The sequence below is a fragment of the Giraffa tippelskirchi genome, chromosome 7, assembly GCF_054371585.1.
Source record: "Giraffa tippelskirchi isolate mGirTip1 chromosome 7, T2T-mGirTip1v1.2.pri, whole genome shotgun sequence".
NCBI lineage: Eukaryota > Metazoa > Chordata > Mammalia > Artiodactyla > Giraffidae > Giraffa > Giraffa tippelskirchi.
The window spans coordinates 136,522,632-136,543,113 of NC_137281.1; the positions used below are offsets into that span (position 1 = coordinate 136,522,632).

A 20,482-nucleotide genomic window follows, 5' to 3' on the forward strand; every position below is an offset into this window, starting at 1 on the left:
AGTCCCTAATTTTGAAGGACCAGTGCAGCTCCAGAAACCTTCCCATCAAGTGGCAGTGCTCCTTGTGTTATCAGCTCCTGTTCTGATCACAGCTCTGACAACTCTGATCCCTGTGAAGGGCAGGAACTCTGTTACAAATCCTCAACAAGACAGGAGAGGAAGAAGATGCTGTCTGTACAATTCAGGCTGTTCCAGACCATAGAGATCTGACCTCATTTTGCTGCCTATGATTTGGAAAAATCACCCAAAATAATGAGAAAAATCATTAAAAGAACTATTTTACAAGAGTAAGTGCTACAAATTGATGGTAGCTTAAAAATCCAATCCTTAGGCAGAGTGCCACTCATTTTCTTGGTGTTACAAAATGAAACTTATTAATTTTAAAGTTATCATATGTATAACAGTCAATACCATCCAGTTTCTGGTTCAGTTGGTTGAGGACACAGATATCTCAAAGTATCTTAATAAATGGTTTCATTTTAAGCCTGCCATAGGAAATAGCCACATTGTGTTATTTTGACCTGACAAGATCTTATATAAATTTTCATCCAAATTCAAAAGTAATTTCCAACACTGGGAAAGAAAGCGTAGAACTAGTTTTCTATGTTAAGAGTGGAAGGAGAAGAATGAAAGGTAAATATCGCCTACTATCGTTCCTCTTCCTACTGCTGTATACAGTACAGCCCACAATCAGAAAGCTCATATTTGTCTTCATTCAAAACATATACAGCTTTTTGATGCAGGGAATTCAACCTGGTGCTCTGCGACAACCTAGAGGGGTGGGAGGAGGGAGAGAAGTTCAACAGGAAGGGGACATACATATACCTGTGGCAGATCATGTTGATGTATGGCAGAAGCCAACACAACATTCTAAAGCAATTATCCTCCAATTAAAAATAAATAAAATATACAGCTTTCTTTCAATTGTGAAAAGAATAATAGCTGAGTTAGAGGTATCATTCTTAGCTTATGTTTTGCTCAGTTGTTTGCCAGTTTTCTGTTTTTTGTTTATTTTTTGGGAAATGCTAATAATAATAAATCATATATATATATAATAAAAGTGCATTGTAGCTTCTTTATATTAAAATTCATAATAATGAAAACCTCTTTCTCATTTTTTTCCAACTGGAGGCTTCACAGCATATAAGTAATGATTTAGGATTTTAAAGCTGTCATTTGCTATATGTGTTTTGAGAAAATAAACTTGCAAGGCAATTAATAAAATACTGCATGGCATCACTTATATGTGGAATCTTTATTAAAAAAAGTCAAACTTAGAAGTTCCCTGATGGCTTAGTGGTTAGGATTCTGGGCTTACATCGCCATGGCCTGGGTTGAATCCCTGGAAACTGAGATCTTGCAAGCTGCATGACGCAGCCAAAAAAAGAAAATGAAAGTCATAGAAACATAGGGAGTAGAAAAGTGATTGTCCAGGACTGAGGTGATAGGAAATAGGGAGAAGTTGGTAAAGAGTACTTTCAGCTATAGGATGATTCAGGTCTAAAGAGATAATGTAAAACTTGGTGACTATAGTTGTTAACACTGTATTTTATCACTGAAATTTGCTAAGGGAGTAAAACTTAAATGTTCTTGCCAAAAGAGATAAATATGTGAAATGATGAATGTTAATTAACTAGATGGTGAGACTCCTTTTACAATGTAAATGTGTATCAAATCACCATGATGTACACCTTAACTATCTTACAGTTTTGTCAGTTATACCTCAATAATGCTAAAAAAAAAAAAAAGGCAAACCAAAATGCAGAAAATTTCATGCTTCTAGTTTATGAATAGTTCCATTTGACTGCCTTAAAAGAGCCTAGCTTTGTTCTCATTTTACATGTTTGTACTTGAGTTGTGGATTTAATGGGATTTTTTTTTATACTTGCCTTGCGTATAGTGGGCAACCAATAGATGTTTTTCAATGAGTTAATTATGAATTAAAGAACCCTATTCTTAAAAAGTAACCAAATTTTTGCCTATTCTTTCCTATAAAAGCAACTTAACTCTAAGAATAGTGACAACTTATTCAGTAGAACTGTGATAGAAGAGAGAGTATAGACTTAAAACTTATGCTTTCATCATCAGTATGGGGTCCTCCCCAGCCCTTTGCTCTGTTATACTGGTGACCACTCTTGACTGTGGGCTTCCCTGGTGGCTCAAATGGTGAAGAATCTGCCTGCAATGCAGGAGACCCAGGTTCGATCCCTGGGTCAGGAAGATACCCTGGAGGAGGGCATGGCTACCTACTCTAATGCTTGCCTGGAGAATTCATGGACAGAGGAGCCTGACAGGCTATAGTTCATGGGGTTGCAAAGAGTCAGACACGACTGAGAAGCATTCACTTCGCTTCACTTCTTCACACTTTACTGTAACAGGGTACTTATTTGTTTCCCCCACTAGGTGGGTCTGGCAGGAGTTGTGACTGTTGTTTATCTGGTTGACCTTCGGATGTGTGGACAGTTGTGCTAAACTTACTCTTCATGACACATGGATCTGGACAGAGCCCTATTCCTATTTTTATTCACTTATTAAAGCTACAGTCCATGGGGTCGCAAAAAGTCAGACATGACTGAGCAACTGACACACACCAGTTGTGTGTTTATTTGCTTTTATCCTCATACCTCCTTCCATTTTTCTTTTTCCTTACCTTAGGCCACCACTGTGATGCGCTTAGTGTGTATCTTTTCGTTTATATATTCTTTCAAAATGCAGTAATGTATTTATGTAACCATGTCTTAAGTTGTATAAATTGGTATTATATGTTATCTGCTTCTTACTTTCAGTTTTGAGCACACATGTATTTAAGCCACCTCCACGTTGCCAATCATGTACATCTAATTGGCTCCGTGAGTGAATGTATGAATGTGTGAGTGAGTTTTGGTGGTTCCTTAGCAGGGAGAAAATTCAGGTAGAAGGGGCAGAAGAAGCAAAGATCTGAGAAGGTAATCAGGGCTTGGGGCAATAGGTGGTTGACATGTGTGTGACTCACACACGTCAAGAGTGGTGGGAAGACTGAGGAAGGAAGAGGCGATGGGATTGAGGGGCGGGGGCTCTGATGAAGGACAAATAATCCGGAGATGTGGTAGAGATATCTAATATAAATATACGATTGGGGCTAGTAAGGAAAATAACCTATAAATCTACTTGCTATCTGTAGATGTAATGTCAGAGAAGACAAGGGGTTATAGGATTTCAAATGATCATTGAGTACAGTAGTCTACCCCTACTTAGTGGCCTGCTGTCACTATTTCTGATTTCCTTCTTGTAACTGATTATGGGTTGATCAAAACATTTGTTTTCATTCTTGCACCCTCTTCTGAAGCTTTTGAACAAATTATCTTCTCGATCAGCAGCTAGCCAATGATAACTTAGAAATATACCTATTGATCAGTATTTCCTTGACTAACATATCAGAATTAAAGTACTGTGTTTAAAGGGTTGTTTTAAAAGAATTCTTTAGAAGATGAAGCATACTGTATGTGAACAAACAAACTAGAAATGTGTCTACTGAAGAACATCTTTTCTTTTCTTTTTTTTTCAGATTAATGTGTGGCAAACAGAGTTGAATCGTGTCTTGCCCTCACCCCTTTATCAAATAGAAACTTGGCTCCAGGAGGTAGAGAAGCTTATAGATGAAGATTTGTCAGTCTCCCAGGATTACTATGAAGCCATGGCTCTAACGCAAGAGAAAATTACTTTATTCCAGGTTGGCAAAGGAAAAAGAAACAGGGAAAAATCTATATTTTGTTAGAACTGTTCTTGAGGAAGACTTTTCTCCTAGAAGAAAGGGAAGGGAATATAGTGGGTATTTGAGGATAGTTTAGATGATTCCCCTGGAGATTTTTTTGAACCCAAAACGATCTGTAGTAAGTTCTAAAGCAACTGTAAAGTCTGGCCAAAAAGGAGAGGGGAGACTGTTTTAAAACATGGGAGATTGGGTTCTCACTAAAATGATATGAAAGAATTTAATAGGTGAGATTTATAGCATTTGAGCCCACAATTGAATGGAAAATACATCTGAAAACAAAAGATTTTGATAATGCTTTTTCCAGAGAAGCCACAGTCTGCCTCTGTAAAATGTTCTAGTTTAAAACATCTATGATGGAAAGATTTACTCTTAACATTTTAGTTGAAAATGTAAGGACTTTATGATTTTTTTTTTTTAAAGATGCAATGCATGCACAGAGCAAATGAGATTAACAAACCCTTGGTTACAGAGTTTGACAATACATGTGGTTCATGTCATACTAAATTTCTTTTCAGAGTCTGATGGATAAATGTGACTGCCATTTGAATACTCTCCTGGCATTTGAAAATAGAGATGAAAACCATTTGCCGTTGGTACCCCCTGACAAATTGGAGGAAATGAAAAGACGGTTTGTACCACCATCCTTTCATAACTGCTGACATCTTCATGTATGAACACTAACGTGGTGCTGCAGGCAGCAGGAAATACAGATTTGTAGATACTTTTTGACAATCAGTCTTTAGCTCTTGATAACAATTCCTTTGTGTTTTATGTAATAGTAACATAACATCATGCTAACATACTTCCTCTTTTATTTCCTGGGAGGATATGGTAGTAGAAAAAGTTCTGGAATTAGAGGCAGAAACTGAGCTCTTTATCTTGGTTTTGGCCAAGTTATTATGTCTTTCTGCACATTTTCTCATTTGTAAATATAGAGGAATGGTAACCACTCTGTTCATGTCTCACAAGGAATACTAGGTGAAATGGGAGGAGGTATATGAGAGCACTTAATAAACTCCAAAAAACTATAAATAAAGATTATTTAATTGGTGTTTGTCCACATCATCTTCTCTTTTCTCATTATTCCAAGCATGATATTAAGATGGTATTAGCTTTAATAATGAAAGCTGTTAATATGTAAATGTGGAAATTATAGTTGTATTCTTATATGGAAGTTTTCAAATTCAGTAAAATGTTTTAGAGATTAACATTTTATCATAGAATTTCTCAATAGGGGAATAATTTCTTCAGAATGTAATTCTGTTAGGTGTTTTTACCTTAGAAATAGCTGGTTTATATCTCATTACAATGTTTGTTTTACTTTGTTTTTTAAAAAAAAAAAGAGGTGAGGATACATCTGAGTTCCATGTGATTAAAAGAAAATGTTAAAGCCCTAATATTTTTTAAAATGCCAAACAGATTTTTCACATTTGGCAGATCATATTAAATTAAATTCTAAAACCTGCACTATCTTCCAGAATCAACAACATTTCGAGGAAAAAAGTCATTCCACGTCTAGAATTTCATTACTATGAGTGCTCAGTTCTTGGTTTGCTAGAGGAAGTGAAATCAAAATTGCTTGTTTGGAACATCAAATATGGGAGCAAAGAATCTGTGGAATTATTGCTGGAAGACTGGCATGTAAGCTACTTTATTTCATGTTTTAGACAACTGTTCTCCATGATCCTGGGATTGCATGTTTCCTGAGCACAATATCCCTTAACTTTTCAGGTTTTGAGATGAGTTTTCTTGGTAGCTTTCAGTAGCTTAAATATAACCTAGAGAAAAAGATTAATATATCAAATATCAGAAATTGAGAAGAGTAAGAAGGAGAAAATAACATTATTTAGCACAACAGAGGAAACTGAGTTAACCAGGCTAAGTTACATAATAGTTAGAGAAAGTTTCAATGTTACTTCCTTTAAAAAAATTCCTACTTCCACCTACTGGATATATTGTTTAGTATCTTTCCCCACTCTGATATATGGTTCTATTCAAAAATTAAATTTTTCTTAGAACATTTTAATCTTAGCCTTTCAAGTTTTAAGAGTCGGCAAAACAGTATATTCTGTCTTGGAGGTTTTTCTGGGGGAGGATTTTAGCTCTTACAATTTATAGGAAAAATTTTTGCAAATGATTTAAATATGTGTTTATATGATAAATTAAAACTAAAGCATTCTAACAGTATCATTTCTATAGTTAGGCCTTATTATCCTTCTTCCTGTATCTTCCTGACCGTGTTGTGTGGCTTGCATTATCTTAATTCTCCAACCAGGTATTGATCCTGGGGCCACGGCAATGAAAGGTCCACATCCTAACCATTGGACCACCAGTTCATCATTCCCTGTCTCTCCATTTTTAGAATGAGGCCCAAAAAGAAAAATCTAAGATTGTAAACTTCATTGCAAAAATTGGAAAAACATGATGAGGAAATATTTATTTACAGTTTATGATTTAAACACTGTACATTCCTGAATAGAAATCATCATTCTAAATTAGATTTTGAATATTTTAACTTCTTTTTCCTACTTTGATTTTTCATTTTTCCATTTCAATAATCATACCATTGGCACATAAGTGTATAATAAATGAATTTTTAATTGTCTGTTCTTCCATGAAAGATTTTGCTTGCTTAAGACACATAATAACTTGGTTAATGGTATTTCTCAAGTGTCTTTGTGTGATAGATGATAGATTGTATCTATTTATACCATGCTCAACATACCTAATAAAAATTATTCAATATTAATAAAAACATGAGAAAAACCAAGATAGAACTATATCACTGCATTAAGACAAACTTTGTCAGGTCTCATACTTGTATATTGCTAATACTCATATGTATGTTTCTTTGACCTTAACTATCTTTCTTCATGAACTACTTACCCAAATATGTAGTATTAATTACTGTAAAGAAATTTTGGTACCTAGGCGCTTCATCAATGTTTATGTCTCTGGATTTCTTGACACATTAAAAAAAATTGTCAATATGTTCTATTTTCATTTTCCCCCCAGAAATTTATTGAAGAAAAAGAGTTCCTAGCTCAACTTGAAACTTCGTTTCAAAAATGTGAAGAAATTCATAACAACTTGGGTAAAGCTATATTTTCTTTTTGATGGAATCACCGTCACCTAAAAATAACATTTCATTTGTTTCACTTTCCTTATGTATCTTAATGCTTTAGGAATTGGTTTTACATATATGTGTTTTGGAAAATTCTTGCATTCACTTTTGATACTGTTAGTGTACATATTTATTTCACCACTGTCAATTAGTATGCAAATATTTTTCTTAGTATTATTTTCTTAATAAAAAACTGTTTTTTAAAATTGCTCTCTTGTTAACATTATAGCTGGAGAATATCCAAATATTAGTAAACAATATACGATGGTGAAATACCATTTTTCCATGTATAGAGAAAATATACTTAATGTGAAGTCCACTCTACGAAAAGTTCTGACATGTTGGGCTACTTATGTGGAAAACCTTCATTTACTAAAGGCTTGTTTTGAGGAGACAAAGAAGGAACAGATGAAAGAGGTATTTTCAGTCTTATGACATTCACTTAATTTTAATCTTTTTTTTCATTTTGTTTGGATACCCTCGTTTTCAATCCAAAAATGAGAGACCAGAAATGAGTAAACAATTGTTGGAAAAATTCTCCAAAGTATTGGAAAGAGTTTAGGTTCCTTCTCCTATAATAGCTAAAAGGAATTTTCCTCCTCATTGTAGGTTTTATATACACACCCCGAATTTTATTGAGGTACAATTTACACACACAGTATAGCATTTGGAAGATATATTGCTAAATTCCTTGGAAAGGAAATAAAAGACATGGAGTACTAGATAGCTTATAAATACATTTAAAATAAATTAATAAATTAGAAAGTTTTTTTTTTCCCATTTGGGTGAGTACCTTTCAGTTCTAAAACCTTTCTTACTTTCTAGGGGAGGCAAAACAAAATATTTCAGATTTATGTGGAGAAGTGTGGAGGAAATTTTGGTATAATTTAATATTGTTTTTATTTGCCATTTGTGTAATAACCTGTTTTATGATTTTTCTTTGAGGTAGTTTTCTTTCTTTCATTTGCTTTCTTCTATTGCAAATAAGTGTAGACAGCCTCTCAGCATAAACATTTTCCAAATAAAAGCTAAAGATACTCAATAGAAAACAGGCTGTTTGTATGAAAGTAAAATTTCTAATAAGTGTATGAGTGCAAAAAGAATATTCGAGTGAGTTAATTACTTCTCCCTATAACCTATATTGATACCCAAAATTCAAATCTTTGGCTTTCAACAGGTCTTCTGTCTTTTAAAGGTCTTTTGATAAGATTCACCTATCTTTGAGAAAATAAGACTTTAAGCCTTGCAGTTTCCAAACTCTGTGGTGAGATGCCCTGAACTACTAAAGAGAACTCTTGGGTAAATTTAAAATTTGAGGGAGAAAAGCAACATCTGTCTGTTGGACAGCGCACAAATTACCACTAAGCTGTTTGGACCTGACTAGTTATGAATGAGAAGTGTTAGGTACTTTTTCTAGCTTAGGGAATCCTTGAAAAAATTCCTGAGACCTTAAGGGGGCCATGAACTGAAAAGATTTGAAACCTTTGCTCTAAGCCTGTCAGCTGCTTAGAAAAATAGAGGAACATCACATGCTTTCTAAAAGTCCAGGATCAAGAATGATGACAGACAGCTGCTGCTACTAAGTCGCTTCAGTCGTGTCCGACTCTATGCGACCCCATAGATGGCAGCTCACCAGGCTCCACCATCCCTAGGATTCTCCAGGCAAGAATACTGGAGTGGGTTGCCATTTCCTTCTCCAGTGCATGGAAGGGAAAAGTGAAAGTGAAGTCGCTCAGTCGTGTCCGACTCTTAGCGACCCCATGGACTGTAGCCTACCAGGCTCTTCCGTCCATGGGATTTTCCAGGCAAGAGTACTGGAGTGGGGTGCCATTGCCTTCTCCAACAGACAGCTAGCAGCTGCCAATTAGTGATCTAGGATGAAGAGGTAGACCAACAGGGAGGGTCAGAATCTCTGCAAAACCTTCACTTACTTTTGCTTACAATCAAGCTCGGTGAAGATCTTTTATAAGTAATAGAAACACCAATATTATGTCATTAAAATATTGCATTGTTTATATGTAATATAGGTTCCCTTTGAGACACTCTCCCAGTGGAATCTACAACATACTACTTTAAATGAAGTGGGAAATTTCCTATTTCAAGTCAGCAATGATGAAGTTGGATCATCTATTTCTAAAGAATTGAGGAGGCTGAATAAAAGATGGAGAAAGTTTATTACAAAAGCTCAGCTTGTAAGTTTTTTTTTTTTTTTTTTGTAACAGCTTCTTTGAGGTATAATTCACATGCATACAATTCACTCATTTAGTGTGAATTCCTCAGTGATTTTCAGTATATTTAATGTTGTGCAAGTTATCACCATAATCAATTTTAGAACATTTTCATCACCTCATAAAGAAACTTTGTACCCATTAGCAATCACTCCTTATTTTCTTCCAATGTCCCCAGCTTTAAAAATTGTCCTGTTCTGGGTATTTCACATAAATGGAGACATAAAATATGTAGTCTTTTGTTTCTGGCTTTTTTTCACTTGTTTTCAAAGTTCATTCATTTTGTAGTTTGTATTAGTACTTCATTCCTTTTTATCAGCAAAGCATAATCTGTTGTATGGATATACCACATTGTATTTATTCATTGACCAGTTGTCGAACATTTGACTTCTTTCCACTTTTTTGACTCTTACGAATAGTGCAGATATAACCATTCATGTTCAGATTTTTGTGTGGACATTCAACATAAATTTTTAGTTGAAATTTATTTACCATTAAAGAGTAACATAAGCATTTTTGCCTGTTAGATTTCAAAGTCCTTGAGAACATACAGCAAATTTTATCTTTATATTTAATATTTGTTGTTGTTTAGTCCTAAGTCATGTCTGACTCTCTTGTGACCCCGTGGACTGTAGCCCCCCAGGCTCCTCTGTCTGGAGGATTTCCCAGGCAAGAATACTGGAATGGGTTGCCATTTCCTTCTCCAGGGGAACTTCCCAACCCAGGGATGGAACCCATGTCTCCTGCATTGGCAGGCAGATTCTTAACACCAGGCTACCAGAGAAACCCTAGATTTAGTATAGTGCTTCATAAATGCATATATTTAAAAAATAATTTTTGAACTTAGATTATTAAATTATTCTCTTATTCTTAATAATTTGAGACTGAGGTGTTGTATGGGAAATTTTATAATGTTCCTAATAAATCCTAAAAAAATTAAATATGTCTCCTTATTGTTTTTAGTCATGTATCTTAGAATAAAAGATATAAACATTGCATTTCATGACATTAATTTTTTATAGGAAATGAACCTGGCACTTACGAAATTACAAGATGAGCCCTTTCTTGACAATTCTGGAAATATTCAGCTATCCAAAGAAGAAAACCTAACTGTTGGTTTTTCAACAGATACGTCAAGCAAACCTCCTGAAAACCACAATCAGAATATTATGGTAAATAGTCATATTTCATGTAGTTCATTTGTATTGATATATGGAAATAATTTAACTTGGCTGTTTTTTTTTTTGGAAAACAACCCATATTGTTGAAACATAGATAAGTGAGATTATTAGATAACACTAAAGTATGGTCATCGTTCACTAACATGCCTAAGTGGTACCCTCACATAGTGGTCATTAGTGCCTACACAGTAGCCATAAGCCTGTATCTTTTATGGCTGTAGGCTTATGGATTAAAATAAACAAAAAATTTGAAAGCAATTAGTAAATCAAAGCCCTGTGCCTCTAACTCACTGAAGAGCTTGCAGACACACAGAAGCATTCATGACTTCTGAGCTGTGGAAGTGGAGTTGCTATTTTCTTCAGCTGACTTCTGACTAGTCCTCAGTTGTCCAGCTTTAGGCTAGCCTCTGGCCTGTCTTGCATCCTTTCTGTAAAAGGGGGGGAAGTAAAGTCTTTATTTCTTGCTTTGTTGTGTAATTCAGAGGATGACTTTAGATTATAGATAAGAATATAGAAAAGAAACAACAGCAACAAGAAATCATACACATGTATGGTATCAGTTCAGTTGCTCAGTCGTGTCCGACTCTTTGTGACCCCATGAATCGCAGCACGCCAGGCCTCCCTGTCCATCACCAAATCCTGGAGTTTACCCAAATCCATGTCCATCGAGTCGGTGATGCCATCCAACCATCTCATCCTCTGTCGTCCCCTTCTCCTCCTGCCCCCAATCCTTCCCAGCATTAGGGTCTTTTTCAGTGAGTCAACTCTTCACATGAGGTGGCCAAAGTATTGGAGTTTCAGCTTCAACATCAGTCCTTCCAATGAATACCCAGGACTGATCTTCTTTAGGATGGACTGGTTGAATCTCCTTGCAGTCCAAGGGACTCTCAAGAGTCTTCTCCAACACCACAGTTAAAAAGCATCATTTCTGCGGCGCTCAGCTTTCTTCACCGTCCAACTCTCACATCCATACATGACCACTGGAAAAACTATAGCCTTGACTAGATGGACCTTTGTTGGCAAAGTAATGTCTCTGCTTTTAAATATGCTATCTAGGTTGGTCATAACCTTCCTTCCAAGGAGTAAGCGTCTTTTAATTTCATGGCTGCAATCACCATCAGCAGTGATTTTGGAGCCCAAAAAAATAAACTCTGACACTGTTTGCACTGTTCCCCCATCTATTTCCCATGAAGTGATGGGACCAGATGCCATGATCTTAGTTTTCTGAACGTTGAGCTTTAAGCCAACTTTTTCACTCTCCTCTTTCACTTTCATCAAGAGGCTCTTTAGTTCTTCTTCACTTTCTGCCATAAGGGTGGTGTCATCTGCATATCTGAGGTTATTGATGTTTCTCCCGGCAATCTTGATTCCAGCTTGTGTTTCTTCCAGCCCAGCGTTTCTCATGATGTACTCTGCATATAAGTTAAATAAGCAGGGTGACAATATACAGCCTTGACGGACTCCTTTTCCTATTTGGAACCAGTCGGTTGTTCCATGTCCAGTTCTAACTGTTGCTTCCTGACCCGCATACAGGTTTCTAAAGACACAGGTCAGATGGTCTGGTATTCCCATCTCTTTCAGAATTTTCCACATTTTGTTGTGATACACACAGTCAAAGCCTTTGGCATAGTCAATAAAACAGAAATAGATGTTTTTCTGGAACTCTCTTGCTTTTTCAATGATCCAGTGGATGTTGGCAATTTAATCTCTGGTTCCTCTGCCTTTTCTAAAACCAGCTTGAACATCTGGAAGTTCATGGTTCATGTATTGCTGAAGCCTGGCTTGGAGAATTTTGAGCATTACTTTACTAGCATGTGAGATGAGTGCAATTGTGTGGTAGTTTGAGCATTCTTTGGCATTGCCTTTCTTGGGGATTGGAATGAAAACTGACCTTTTCCAGTCCTGTGGCCACTGCTGAGGTTTCCAGATTTGCTGGCATATTGAGTGCAGCTCTTTCACAGCATCTTCTTTCAGGATTTGAAATAGCTCAACTGAAATTCCATCACCTCCACTAGCTTTGTTTGTAGTGATGCTTTCTAAGGCCCATTTGACTTCGCATTCCAGGATATCTGGCTCTAGGTGAGTGATCACACCATCGTGATTATCTGGGTCGTGAAGATCTTTTTTGTACAGTTCTTCTGTGTATTCTTGCCACCTCTTCTTAATATCTTCTGCTTCTGTTAGGTCCATACCATTTCTGTCCTTTATCGAGCCCATCTTTGCATGAAATGTTCCCTTGGTATCTCTAATTTTCTTGAAGAGATCTCTAGTCTTTCCCATTCTGTTGTTTTCCTCTATTTCTTTGCATTGATCTCTGAGGAAGGCTTTCTTATCTCTCCTTGCGTTTCTTTGGAACTCTGCATTCAGATGGGAATATCTTTCCTTTTCTCCTTTGCTTTTTGCTGCTCTTCTTTTCCCAGCTATTTGTAAGGCCTCCTCAGTCAGCTATTTTGCTTTTTTGCATTTCTTTTCCATGGGGATGGTCTTGATCCCTGTCTCCTGTTCAGTGTCACGAACCTCTGTCCATAGTTCATCAGGCACTCTGTCTATCAGATCTAATCCCTTAAATCTATTTGTCATTTCCACTGTATAATCAAAAGGGATTTGATTTAGGGCATACCTGAATGGTCTAGTGGTTTTCCCTACTTTCTTCAATTTAAGTCTGAATGTATGGTATAGCACCTGTGATTTTGGAAATATGCCCCCTTCAGAATAATAACTTATATAACTTTAAGGAAAACAATGTTTATCTGGCTTTTGCCAGTTGCCGTGATAGAGTGTCTGTTTTCCCATCATTATGGGACCTAATCATGGAACATTTTGAATCTGTGCACTATGCTCTACATACATTTAAAATATGATCTGATTAAAAACAGCTTTAAGAATATGTCTGTCATGTAAAGCTGTAGCATATCAACTTACAGGATACTGAGAGGTTATTAATGGGAAAAGGCTTAATTTTGTTGAAATTTGATTCTGGTGTTTCACAACTACTGTTACCAATGGCTGGCTGTATTTTAATTAAATTGTATATCAGTTTTAGAAATGTGTTTATAGAGTCAATACTATAATTTTCTAAGCTCTACTGTTTCCTGTAAAATCGAAATAATAGTAACTAACTGATAGGAATGATATCCTTAAGAAAATTTTTGTGAATAAATCTCTTAATTTTTAAAGTATTTTATGCTATCATAATGTATCATTATCATGTCCAAAAAGTATATCTTAAATCATTAAAATATGTTGATTTAGCACTCTCGGGGGGAAAAAAGCAATATAATGTGTTTATTTTTATTTTTTTGTCATAAAAGTTCAGTATGTATCTTAACTAACTTTTATAAAGGTGCTATTAAAACATTGAGTTTAAAAAGCAGCCATTGTTTTTGAGATTTTCATTGTTCAATTAATTTGCTACAGAGACATAACCTTTTAAAATGATAATTATTTTATAATGTAAATGTTACCATTTTCTTGAGTGATAATTTTGAATGTTGTAGGCTGGGGAAGAACATGAAAAAGAAAATGAAGACTTTTCAGGGCCACTGAAAGTGGCTAAAGAGGTTGAAAAGCTCATTGGACTAGTGGAAACCTGGGAATCAGAAACCATGTCTGTTTTGGATCTTCTGAGCCAGCAGGATGATGTAGAGACCTCAGTGGAAGAATCTTTGCAGGTATGAGTGTAACAGCATTAACAAGACAGCTTTTGTGGCTGTAGGCTTATGGATTAAGATATAAAAAGTTTTAAAGGAAATAGTAAGTAAAACCACTGTTTGAATTTTCTTTGTTGGGTTTTTTTAAAAAAAAGACGTGGAATCTCAACCCTGGATCATTTGCTGTGATTTTGCCTGAAGACAGAGCATAGAGTTGAAGACTAATAATACCTGAGTCTTCAGGTGCTTGAACTGATTTTCCCAGGTCCAGAGTGGAGATTAAAATATTCTCTTGCATCAGAGGGCAATGAGATGAGTAAGTGAGTTTAGTCTTCCTATAGCTCAGTGCAGTGTGAACATAAGAGATGATGCAATCCACTCTTGGAAAGCTCAACCCCTGTGGAAGCCACTTTCCTTTCTTACCTGATGCAGGGAAGGGGCTGCATTTTGTTAAAACTCTGTTCTGTCTTTATTCTCAGGCAGTTGACTCACTGAAAAGCAATGAGGCAAGAGTATATTTTAATATCACTCAGTTCTCCCTGGAAAGAAGTTACAATTGAGGTTTTACTGAGTTCCAGCTAAAATTTATAGAGCATGTCATAAATTACAGCAAGATGGAAAGTTCTAGGAATAAAGAATTATTTGTGTAATTCTTTTGAATTTTGAAATTCTTTTCTACATTTTGAAAAGGTGTATATGAATAATTTTGTGTTTTCATTGTTCCTAAGAGCAATACCTTTTTTTGCTTTGAAAATATGTGAACTTACCTGTGCCATCAGCTGGTGCTTTTCTAATTTTATTTATTTATTTATTTTTGTAATTGGAATTTCTTTTAGTGCAATAAATGAGTGAGAAATGAGAAATTCAGTATTTTTAGAATATTGAATTTTTTAAAAAATCAAAAGTGTAAAACAGTGAAAACACAAACATGCTGGAATATACTTCTGATAAGAAGAAATTAAGTAGAACTTATGGTTGCTGGGAGGAAGGAGCCGGGGGAAGGGATACTTAGGGAGTTTGGGATGGACAGGTATACACTGCTATATTTAAAATAGATAAACAACAAGAACCTACTATATGGAACAGGGAACTCTGCTCAGTGTTATAGGACTTGAATAGGAGGGGAATTTAGGGGGAGAATGGATACATGTATATGTTTGTCCCTTTGCTGTCCACCTGAAACTGTCACAACATTGTTAATCGGCTATACTCCAATACAAAATAAAAAGTTTGATGAAACAAAAATAAGAAAAAAAGTAGATCTTTATTGGATCAAGATATATTGTTAAGTAAGAAATACAAGTTGCTGAAGAGTATGGGTAATGTGATATTTTTAGTGTTTTTAAAAACAGTTGCTTTTTGTACTTTATACTTTTAAATCTATAGAAAAATGTCTGTGAGCCCTCCTCTTAGTGTGTTTCCTGGTACATATAGATACAGAGTACATATTTTTTAAATGAATATGCAAATGATTGATTAAATGACAAGGGAGGGATGGGGAAGAAGAAAAACTTTTTCTTCATGTGCTATACTTCTATTCTTGTTTAAGTTTTTTACAGCAACTTTTGTTACTTTCATAATTAAAAATAGAAAAAAATTAAAATTACAAATCAATGTGCTAATTTCAGAACATTTAAATAACACATAAAAGTATGAAGTGAAAGTGTTAGTCGCTCAGTCATGTCTGACTCTTTGTGATCCCCTGGACTGTAGCCCAGCAGGCCCCTCTGTCCATGGAATTTTCCAGGCAAGAATACTGGAGTGGGTTGCCATTCCCTTATCCAGGGAATCTTCCTGACCCAGGGGTCGAACCCAGGTCTCCTGCATTGCAGGCAGATTTTTTTTACCCTCTGAGCCACCAGGGAAGCCCATAAAAGTGTAAAGAGGAAAATAAAAATCACCACAGTTCCTCTGCTCTATGATAAATAAGATCAATATCTCCATAGTTGATATCACACAATATAATTTCTATTTTATTATACCTATGCCACCTCTGAGTTGTAATTTAAATTTTTTTTGTTATTTTGATAACTGAAAAGTAGTGGTGCCCCTTATTTTAATTTGTAACTTATTTGATTACATGTAAGATTGAACTGTCTTTCACATATTTGTTAGCCATTTGTTTCCGTGAATTATGTCACTGCATTTTCTGAATTTTCTTTGGGATCTTAGTATTTTTCTTATTGAATTTATAAGCTCTCTGAATCATGACTCATTTTCATTTGTATGGCAAATATATTTACCAAGTTGTTAACTTTTAAGTTATTTTATTTCACATACAAAATTTTTGTGTTTTTGTAGTCATTTCTGCCTTTAAAGGTCCTCCAAACCCAGGGAGCAGATCAATTTTCATGGATAATTTCTTCTCTTTCTAGTTTTCATGTTTTATATATAATTTTCTAATTCATCTGAAATTTATTTTTGGTACCTTGTAAAAAGCATGGTTCTAAAAAGATGTTTTTCCAACAGCTGTTTTCTCCAGTAACATTTATTGAACTCCTTTCTGACTGATTTGACTAAGTGAATAATTTCACTTTAAGGTTTGTTACTACTCTCTCAACTTATTTTCTGTCAGCATCGTATTCCTCTTGTCTTTATTTTATGTAAGTGCTTAGTGTTTAAGAATAATACATAAAAAACTATGTTGCTCAGAATCTGATTGTATTAATATAAATTTCAAAATGAATTTTAAAAATAACTTTTTTGGAATATAAATTTGCCTGATTTTGGATTAGCAGTTAACTTTTTATGATTTCCTGATGAGATTATTGAGGTTAATGTTTAACATATAATCAGAATATTTATTGTTTTCTCACTCTAATGTGTTTTAATAGCATCTTATTGCCAAAGGCTCTATGTATGAAGAGCTTGTGTCTAGAACTGAAGACACTTTAAAAACGGATGTACAATGTGTTTCAAGCCAGGAGTCTCTCCAACATGTCCTCACAGCTGGACTTCAGGCAAAGATTCAAGAAGCTAAAGAGAAAGTCCAGGTCTGTCTTTAATATTCCCCATTTACTAAATTTAGTGTTTAAAACCAGGTAGTCAATGGGAGGACAGGACAGAGAAGGGTATTGCCTTGTAGTTTGAAAATTTTTTGCAAAATATTAATTTTCCCTTTTATTTTCATTATAATTTAGAGCATGTTGGAAAATACCAATATAGTAAATAGAATATTCTTAGGTCTAGTGGGAAAATATGAGTTGCTACTCAAACTGTTTTTTAATTTATGAGTTTTCTAAGAGGTTGAGCCAAGTGTTAAGTTGATAATTTTTTGTCATTACAGATCAATATGGTAAAATTAGTAGTCATGTTGAAGAACTCAACTGATGTTTCCCAAGACCTAGATGTCAGGCTGAAGGTGGAAGAAACGCAGAAGGAACTTGAATCATACGTTACAAGGGCTGAGCAGTTACTTGGGCAAAAAGAGAGCCAGAGGGGACTAATTTCAAAATACAAGGTGAGGCTGTTTCAACTATCACATGTAGGGCATTTTTCATTACCTCATTTAAAATCAAGGTGTTTCCATCACTGTAATTATAATAAAGTTATCATAACTTTAAAAAAGTCCCAGTTTTATGTATTGTTCCCCAGAGACTCTTAAAAATAAACATTCAAGTGATTTTTTAAATTCAAATTTTACTTTAGACTCACTGAATGAATTCAGTGGTATAGTGTAAACAGCATGGCTGACTCTATGATATTAAGCAAGAATTTGATTTCTCTGGCTTTTTTAATCAATCAAATGGACATAATAATTCTAGTCCTATTCAAGTGCCAAATAAATGAAAACAAGGTATGTGAAGAAGCTTTGAGTGGTTAAAATTCCCCAAATGTAAAATGAAATTATTATTAAAATACTTTAATAAAAGTTACTAGGAACATATGCTTATCAGCAGTTAAAGATCCAGTAATACTTTGTATGGAGACATTTTTTGGTTGACTTCATGATTTGATAGGCAGCTTAAGATGCTATCAAAGTCAAGAGGTAAAAACTACTATGTATAAAATAAATAAGCTCTAAGGATATATGTGCAGCATAGAAAATATAGCTATTATTTTATGATAACTTTAAATGGAGGGTAATCCATAAAAATATCAAATCACTCTGTTGTACGCTTGAAACTAATGTAATATTGTAAATAAGTTATACTTAAAAAAGAAAGATATGTCCAAGCATATCTAAAGCAGAGACTCACTATTAATTAATACTGGGAGGTACTGGGAGATATGAAATAAAAGTAACACAAGATCTCTACCCTTAGACATCAGAGAGGTAGGGAAATATATGTTCCTTCATTCATCCATTCAACATTTATCAAATGTATTGAACATTTAAAATGGCCTAGGCATTTTGGGAGAGAGAAAAAGAAGTAAAACCAAAGCAGAAATAGACTACCAGACATAGAAAGCAAACTTATGTTTACTAAAGGAGATAGCAGGGTGGGGAGATAAATTAGGAATTTGGGATTAACATATACATACCACTATATATAAAACAGATTATCAGCAAGGTCCTACTGTATAGCATGGGCTACTCTACTCAATATCTTGTAATAACCTCAATATCTTATAATAATAGAAAAGAATCTAAAAAAGAATATATATATATCATATATATATATTCTTATCACCTTGCTGTAGACTTCAAAGTAACAGTACTGTAAATTAAACAAAGATGAAGTCAATCAGTACTCTCTGGGCTACTGTACCCAGTCTTTCCAGGAAGAGGGACTCCTCCAGCAGCCTCTCTTAATCCTCCTTGTGGCTTCCTCCTCTTGTCTGGGTTCAGCCCTCTTTTGGCTTTCTGGACTGTTAACCATACTGGACCCTAGCCTCAGCTATTTGAACATTGCTTTTCCCACAACAGTCTTATACTGTTTGCACCTTGTCAGCCACCAGCTTTGCCCAATTCCCACTGTCTTCACCCCGCCGCCCCCACCCCCCCATTTTTACTCCTGGAATGCTGAGAGTGCTGAACTGAACCTGAGTCAGTGGTTCTTGTAAAGAATCACTAGGCTGGATTTGAAGAGGCCAGATGTAGTCAGCTGAGGAAAGAGGGAAGGGAAAGAAAAAGAAAAAGCAGAGGCCTCAGGCCCCTTCCCTACCGGAGGGAGGAATTACAATGTTAGTTCTCAAACCACTTTCCTCTTCCTGCCCATCTTCCTTTTGAAATCTGAAGCCAAGGCCTCCCCCTTTTGGTCTCTGGCATTTAATGAAATAGACCCATTTTCACAGCAGAAACAGAAGGTGTGCCTTGCCAGTTACTGCCCTGAGACCCCAGGGACTCCTGGGACACCTGAGTGGCGGGAGTTCCCTGCCCGCACATGGGGCTAGCAAGTCTTCCCTTTCCATAAATCTAGCAATCCTCACAGAGGCTTTAGAGGAGGTCCCTGGGGCTCAGACTGTACCTTTTCTGCAGGAGACCCATGATAAATATGTAATAAATAAATGAACAAATCCCCAGGCTGCTTCATTGCCTTCTCCCCTAGAATTAGTTTCATCTTCTTGTCTCTATATTATAGATTTTTCTTCCCTTTCATAGACACTAAACTATTTTTTGTTCTGTTGTTTGATGGTTGCCTAAGCCGGGTTTCTGTTCTTACAGAGTAGTGCCAGGTAAGATCCTATAAGAGTAGCTAAGTGTGAGATAAGGAGCAGGCACATTCCGGTCTATGGGACTGCCATTGTTGTTGGCCCTAAACAAGGCTTTGAAGTCAATGATAAGAGGATGTTGCCTCCTTGCAGCATAAAATGATTATGCACAGTATTAAACATTTGCCACATTACCCCTACTATAAACTGGGTCTTATTGCAATACTGATATCTAATACAAGCTGGTATACTCTTCGGACTGTATTGCTTATGAAGTGTGGTCATCTGCTCAATACTTAAGAACTCTAGAGAATACTTTGCCAGTGGCTCATAATAATAAGCCTTTTAATTGTTTATGAAAGGGACCAAAAACTATTTGGAATATCATAAGGAAGTCTTTCTTTTGGCCTCAAAGGTGTAACTACATTTGAATAATAAATATTTTGCAGTTCTTTTCAAAAGAAATCAAGGCATACGAAAGGGAGATTAACCTCAATCTACACATAAAAGTCTCCCCTAAATCTTTAAGTAGTCTCTGTGGAGTCCTTTCCTGGTTCTCCCTGTTAAAATCTCTAAAATTCTACCTGTTAAATTAGCTTTGAGGACATGGCAGTAGAATAAGGCTTTCATGTTCTTGTTTGTGGGGTTTTTTGTGTGTTTTTTTTTTTTTTTTTAGGAAGCACTGATAATTTTTAATACTAAAAGTCTGGCCAAGTATTTGAAAGCTGTTGAAGAACTGAAAAGTAATGTAACTGATGATGTAAAGCTGTCTTTGGAAGAAAAGAGTAGAGACATCTGTGCCAAGTGGGAGGTAAGCATGTGTGTCTGGGGCTTGCGCCTGGGGCTTATGATCCTGATATTGATCCTGATATTAATATATACACATGTAGAGTTTCATAGAAAACAGGGGTAGGCTTTGGTGGCAGATAGACCTGGATCCAGCAGCTAATGAA

General features: G+C 35.5%; 1 protein-coding gene across 4 annotated transcripts in view; it reads left to right on the top strand.

Annotated features, from left to right (window-relative positions):
- SYNE2 (spectrin repeat containing nuclear envelope protein 2) overlaps positions 1-20,482 on the top strand; it is a 315,802-nt gene that overhangs the window by 99,927 nt on the left and 195,393 nt on the right. For all 4 annotated transcript variants that reach the window (XM_081509857.1, XM_081509858.1, XM_081509859.1 and 1 more), the window contains exons 12-22: positions 3,545-3,709; positions 4,267-4,379; positions 5,230-5,392; positions 6,767-6,845; positions 7,105-7,292; positions 8,903-9,067; positions 10,126-10,275; positions 13,782-13,955; positions 16,769-16,927; positions 17,221-17,394; positions 20,206-20,340. In XM_081509857.1, coding sequence (XP_081365983.1) covers positions 3,545-3,709; positions 4,267-4,379; positions 5,230-5,392; positions 6,767-6,845; positions 7,105-7,292; positions 8,903-9,067; positions 10,126-10,275; positions 13,782-13,955; positions 16,769-16,927; positions 17,221-17,394; positions 20,206-20,340 — 1,665 coding nt within the window. The remainder of the gene's footprint in view (positions 1-3,544; positions 3,710-4,266; positions 4,380-5,229; positions 5,393-6,766; positions 6,846-7,104; positions 7,293-8,902; positions 9,068-10,125; positions 10,276-13,781; positions 13,956-16,768; positions 16,928-17,220; positions 17,395-20,205; positions 20,341-20,482) is intronic.